General features: G+C 50.8%; 1 protein-coding gene across 1 annotated transcript; it reads right to left on the bottom strand.

Moving 5' to 3' along the window:
* Positions 1-75: 75 nt before the first annotated feature.
* On the bottom strand, positions 76-4,617 carry AK88_05588 (uncharacterized protein; the record flags this gene model as incomplete). Its single annotated transcript, XM_012483190.1, has 6 exons — positions 76-1,242; positions 1,416-1,765; positions 1,824-2,093; positions 2,530-2,964; positions 3,470-4,289; positions 4,537-4,617. 6 exons carry the CDS (start codon positions 4,615-4,617, stop codon positions 76-78), a joined length of 3,123 nt encoding a protein of 1,040 aa, XP_012338613.1.
* Positions 4,618-4,894: the final 277 nt, after the last annotated feature.

The raw sequence follows: 4,894 nt of genomic DNA, 5'->3' as shown, positions 1-4,894 counted from the left end.
TATCACATAATGAAGTAAAAGTGGTGTACGGTTAGCATGCGTTATGTCGCATACATATGCCCCGTCATGCGAATGTCAGAGCTTCTGCAATAGGTCATCCACATATAACTCCGTCTCCTGCATACTTCTCTCGAGCTCGCAGTCTTCGATTACGGATGCGAGGAGGAGCATCCATAATTTGGCTATTAGGTGTTTCTTGTTGTAGTATTGCTCATGCAGTGGTTGGGACTCTGGTAAATCTCTGACTATCAGTATATCTTCTGCTGTCATTACATGGTCCACTTCTACGTCTTTTTCGACTCCAGGTACTTCGCCGTTTTCCGGTACTGTCTGCTCCTCGATATTTTCTAACAAATGTTGGAACCACTCCTCCTCACCATATATATTCATAAGGTCATGTTGTTGTGCAACCCATTGTCTCCACAAGTCCAATTTCTTCATCGGCACGGTTGCCGCCATGTGATCACGCAGGTATTTTTTCCATTCCGCTTTTAATTGCAGAAACCATGGCTGCGTCGTGCAGTCCTGCAATAGATGCCTGTTGCGGTCAATCCAGGTAATCCAATTAGTGTGGTCGGGGGTCGCGCATTCATTCCGCGGGGAGAAGTGCGGGTCGGGTTCTGTATCTAACTGTATGTTTTCCATACAACTGCATGGATCTGGGTCGTCTTCATTCGGTGCACAAGGGTCCGTTTGTAATTGTATAGTTTCCATACAACTCCATGGATCGGGGTCATCTTCATTAGGTGGAGATGGATATGATCCGGAGTCCATCGGTTGATCCCGGGTTAGTGTTTCCAGGGTTGTCGAATAATCGGTTGTGGAATCGTCAGTTGTCGAATGGTCGGTTGTCGAATGGTGGGTTACGGCACCGTCGTTTGGGGTAAAAAAATCCGAGGAACTAATGCAAGTAGTCGGGTCCCGCTCCAAGTCGCGCGCAAACTGCTCCACGAGTATGTGCAAATAGTCGTCTTTGACGTTGTCCCATGCGGCCGCTTCACATTCGTTGAGCACTTCTAGATGTAGCTCGATAATCGTGCGGCGATTCACGTGTGGCGGGCGTTGTCCGCGGCGTTCGGCAGCAGATGCAGGCCGCCTATCCCTAATCATGGTGTACCCGTAATCGTGTGGCGGTAGTTCGCCGCGTTGTAAATGCTCCAATATTTCTTCGTCTAGTGGCGGTGACGGCACGTCACGAACGGTTCGATATGTTCGTCGTCGTTTGGCGAGGTGCGCAAAGTACTAAGCAGAAAAAGGGGGGTAAAGAGGAGGGTGAGGACGGTAGGATAAAAGGAATGAACACGGCTGTAGCAGTACATTTGTGTTAGAACGATCATATATTGAAGCCGGTTGGGATGTGCTGAGGTATAAACATCCTGCGCATGCGGCATGCCCGGATTGCCATATATACTTACCTTCCAAAGGGAATAACTAACGACGGCGACGATGACGGCGGACAAGAAGACGAGTGCGGGAGTAGTGGCGGTAAGGACGTCGGCGGTTAGATCGGGGACATCTGGGGTCACTTTCCCGGGACCTGGGTTGTCAGTCGATGAGCCCGATACGGTTTCGCCTGGGGTTGGTGGTGCAAAACCGCCTGCTGCGCCCCCTACGTCAAGTGCCTTTGGAGCCAGATCAAGTTCGAACTGTCCACTTCCCCCTGTTCCCCCTGCATGGCCACTCCCCTGTGCTTCAACATTAGCATCAACATTCTTCGTCCCATTGTCCGCGCCGCTGCCGCCGCCGGGGCTGCTTCCCGCTTGATCTGGGTTCGGGTTCTGGTTTTGGTTTGGGTGGATTGAGAGGAGGGGGGTCATCGTTACCGCCATCGACGATGGTATTCTTCTGGTCGGGGTCTTCGGGTTGTACACCAGCACCAGTGCCCAGTGCGTCTGGATTCGATGCTGTGCTTTCGCTTGCGGACCCGGATTCCCCTTTAGGAGGTATCTGCTCATTAGTAGTTACCTCTGTATCCTTCTGACCTGGTGTTGTTGGTGCTGCTGGGTTTGCTGGTGGTGCGGCCGGTGCTGCGGCTGCTGCATCCGTTGTTGCTGAGGATCCCGAGTTCGTTGTACGTCCTGTAGCTTCCTTCTCTATGAGTGCAAGTATGGGGGGCAGAACAAGAATGCGATAAAACTGAGCTTTGAGGTGCATGGTTAGGTTGGCCATGCTCGGTTGCATGGTTGCTCATGCTGGACCACACCGTGATGACCAGCGCGCGTCCGTGGATGGTTGACCACGGTGCGGTTGGGACGGCGTGGCAGGTGGCACTCCGGGAACAGACTCTGTCTCTGCCACACACAACACAACACACACAGTGTGGGTGTGTGCACCTGTCGACGTCTACGTCGCTCTATGTGTCGCGGCGGCTTATGCGCCCCGGTGGCGCTCTGCCACGCTCTGCCGCCATCATTCTCATTCGACGGTGGGTTTCTCTCGCTCTCTGCGGTGTCTCTCCGTCTCTCTCCGCAAATTGTTGTTTCTGTTGTGCTCGTTGTTTTTGTTGTGGATATGCACTCAGGACACTACCTTCGCTCGAGTCCTTGGACCTCTTGTCACAGTCATCATCGTTTTCCGACGTAGGTGCGAAGGAAAGGACGATGCTTGATGTAGCACCGGAGATGCCCATGCCTGTATTTGTTTCCTTAAATACCTGAGGCCCCTTTGTACACTTACCTTTGTTGTCTGCAACCTGATCTGTACTGGTGCCTCCCGAGGATTGATCTTTTCCACTACTGTCTCCTGCTGCCGGTGCTGCAGCCGGTGGTGACTGTGGTGCTGCTGCTTGTCCAGCGGCTCCCGTGGCCGCACCTGATGTGGGTTGCGCTGGCGCCGGTGCTGGCGGTGGTGGTTCCTCAACGGATCCATCTGATCTGGCAACTGGCACTGTGGCAGGTGTGGAGGGTGTTGCAATTTTCCCTGTTCCTTTTGTTGTTTCCTTTGGTTCTTCTGCTGCCGTTTGTCCTAAGAATGATGGTAATATAGGAGCATATGGGTGTGTAACACTTGCCGGATGAATGGAGAGATGCAGGGGGCACACTCGCCGGACGGAGGTGGTAGCAGTACAACTTTTATTTGTTGTTGCCGTCATCTCGGGCGCTGCATCCGGCGACCCGCTGCATCCCTCATGTCGTCTCCGGTGCCTCGTCGCCGCTGCCGCTACCGCTGCCGCTACCGCTGCCGTCGTGGCCGCTACCACTGTCGTCGCTACCCACCTCGAACACACACGCACACCTCGATTGAAGCGCATCGTATGCTCCGCACTCGTTACGGCTGCACTTGTCGTGGACACCGCTCAACCGAAGTCGGCCAATGGACGTCGTTTGCTGTGCTGTTGTCGCCGCGTGTGCGTGTTGTTGTTGGCGGAGACGTCCATGTTCGGCAGTATGCGGCCGCGTATTCGTGTGCGGCCGTACGCGTATTTGGCCGTGTGCGGGGCGTATTCGTGCTTTCTCCCATCGGTCCTTACCTGCGGGTACCGTGGGTGCTGGTGTACCGCTGTCCACAGAGGTCGATACTATGGCCTTACTGTCCTCATCGTGGACATTGCTACTGGAGACGTCTTGGATAGACTTCATGCATTTTTCACCTTCCCGCGCGCATTGCGCAACCCCCTTCTTCACCTCCTCAACAAGTGTCTTCAGTCCCTTGCCTAATTTCTCTAGAATTAACCTCTCCTCAGTCGTGATCTCAATCTGTTCATTAGCTGCCTTTGTACCCGTTGTGGCCCCCCCAAGTTCCTGTATCCCTCTCGTACATATGCCTTGTACTTCTGGACCTTCAAATCTTTTAGTCAACTCCTGGTTGCTCTGTAACCAGTTCTTAATCATCTTCTCCATGTCAAAATTTCCTATTGTTATTTGTGTAAACACTCCCTGTCCACATGTACCGTCGGTTATTAAACCACCCCCTGTCCCTGCTTCCATCTGTTTCATGGTGTACCATGCATTATCTATTCCCATTTCACTTCTGCATGGAGATGCCAGCAATATGGACATAAATATATTTACTATTGCGCACCTTATATGTTCCTTCAGCTCATCATCTTTAGTAACCGCTGTATGCATGGGCCGCATGTTCCAACTGTTCTCATTCATGAAAAATAATGCTCCTGACATGAGTGTGCACATAAGTCTATCTGCGACTTTCTTGGCCACAGGTGTGCCTGGTCGCCTTAGACTTTGATAACCCGTGTTCAAACAATTAGCTGCATATTGCTCTATGTTCTCGTCGTCCAAATGTTCCATAAACTTCTGCAGTTGTTGCTCTATATCCTGCCATAAACTTTGCTGCATGGAGCATAAGGAATATATATGTGTGTGCAGAATTGGCCACATTAGCTGTCTCTTGCATGTTCATATGTGCCCACACTGTTGCACGTGCTGCACGTACGGTATGTGCGCATTGTATTATTAATATAGAATTAGTGCGCGGTCGCATGCGTACAATTATATATACAGGCATGTATGCATACTATCATATATAGAGGCGGTTATAATTACACCACGCCCCGCGGTCTCAATCTTAGTAAATTACCGTATACAGTTCCTTTTGATCCACTAGACCCCTCTTCCGCACATAATGTACTAATAAAGCCCCTAACCTCTTATAGTTCATATTGTCGTTATCATGAATTAATAGAGTCCAACGGATGAAAGCATTATCTCTCAGGTAACGGCTTGAGTATAATATGGGCACAATGTTCTATTACATATTATGCAGATTCTGAGGCAATGGAACATGTCTTGCATTATAGGGTCCCCGCGGAAACATCTCACATGAACAAAATATCCATATTTGATGTTAGTCACACATCCTACAAAGCGTGGGGTTTGGAAGAAGGAAAAAAAGAAATGAAAAAATCGACACGCGAAAAAACAAGTTAACGAAAAAC

Source organism: Plasmodium fragile (genome assembly GCF_000956335.1).
Source record: "Plasmodium fragile strain nilgiri unplaced genomic scaffold supercont1.168, whole genome shotgun sequence".
Lineage (NCBI taxonomy): Eukaryota > Apicomplexa > Aconoidasida > Haemosporida > Plasmodiidae > Plasmodium > Plasmodium fragile.
The sequence above is the reverse complement of the archived record's forward strand: the minus strand, read 5'-3'. Positions and strand labels throughout refer to the sequence as shown.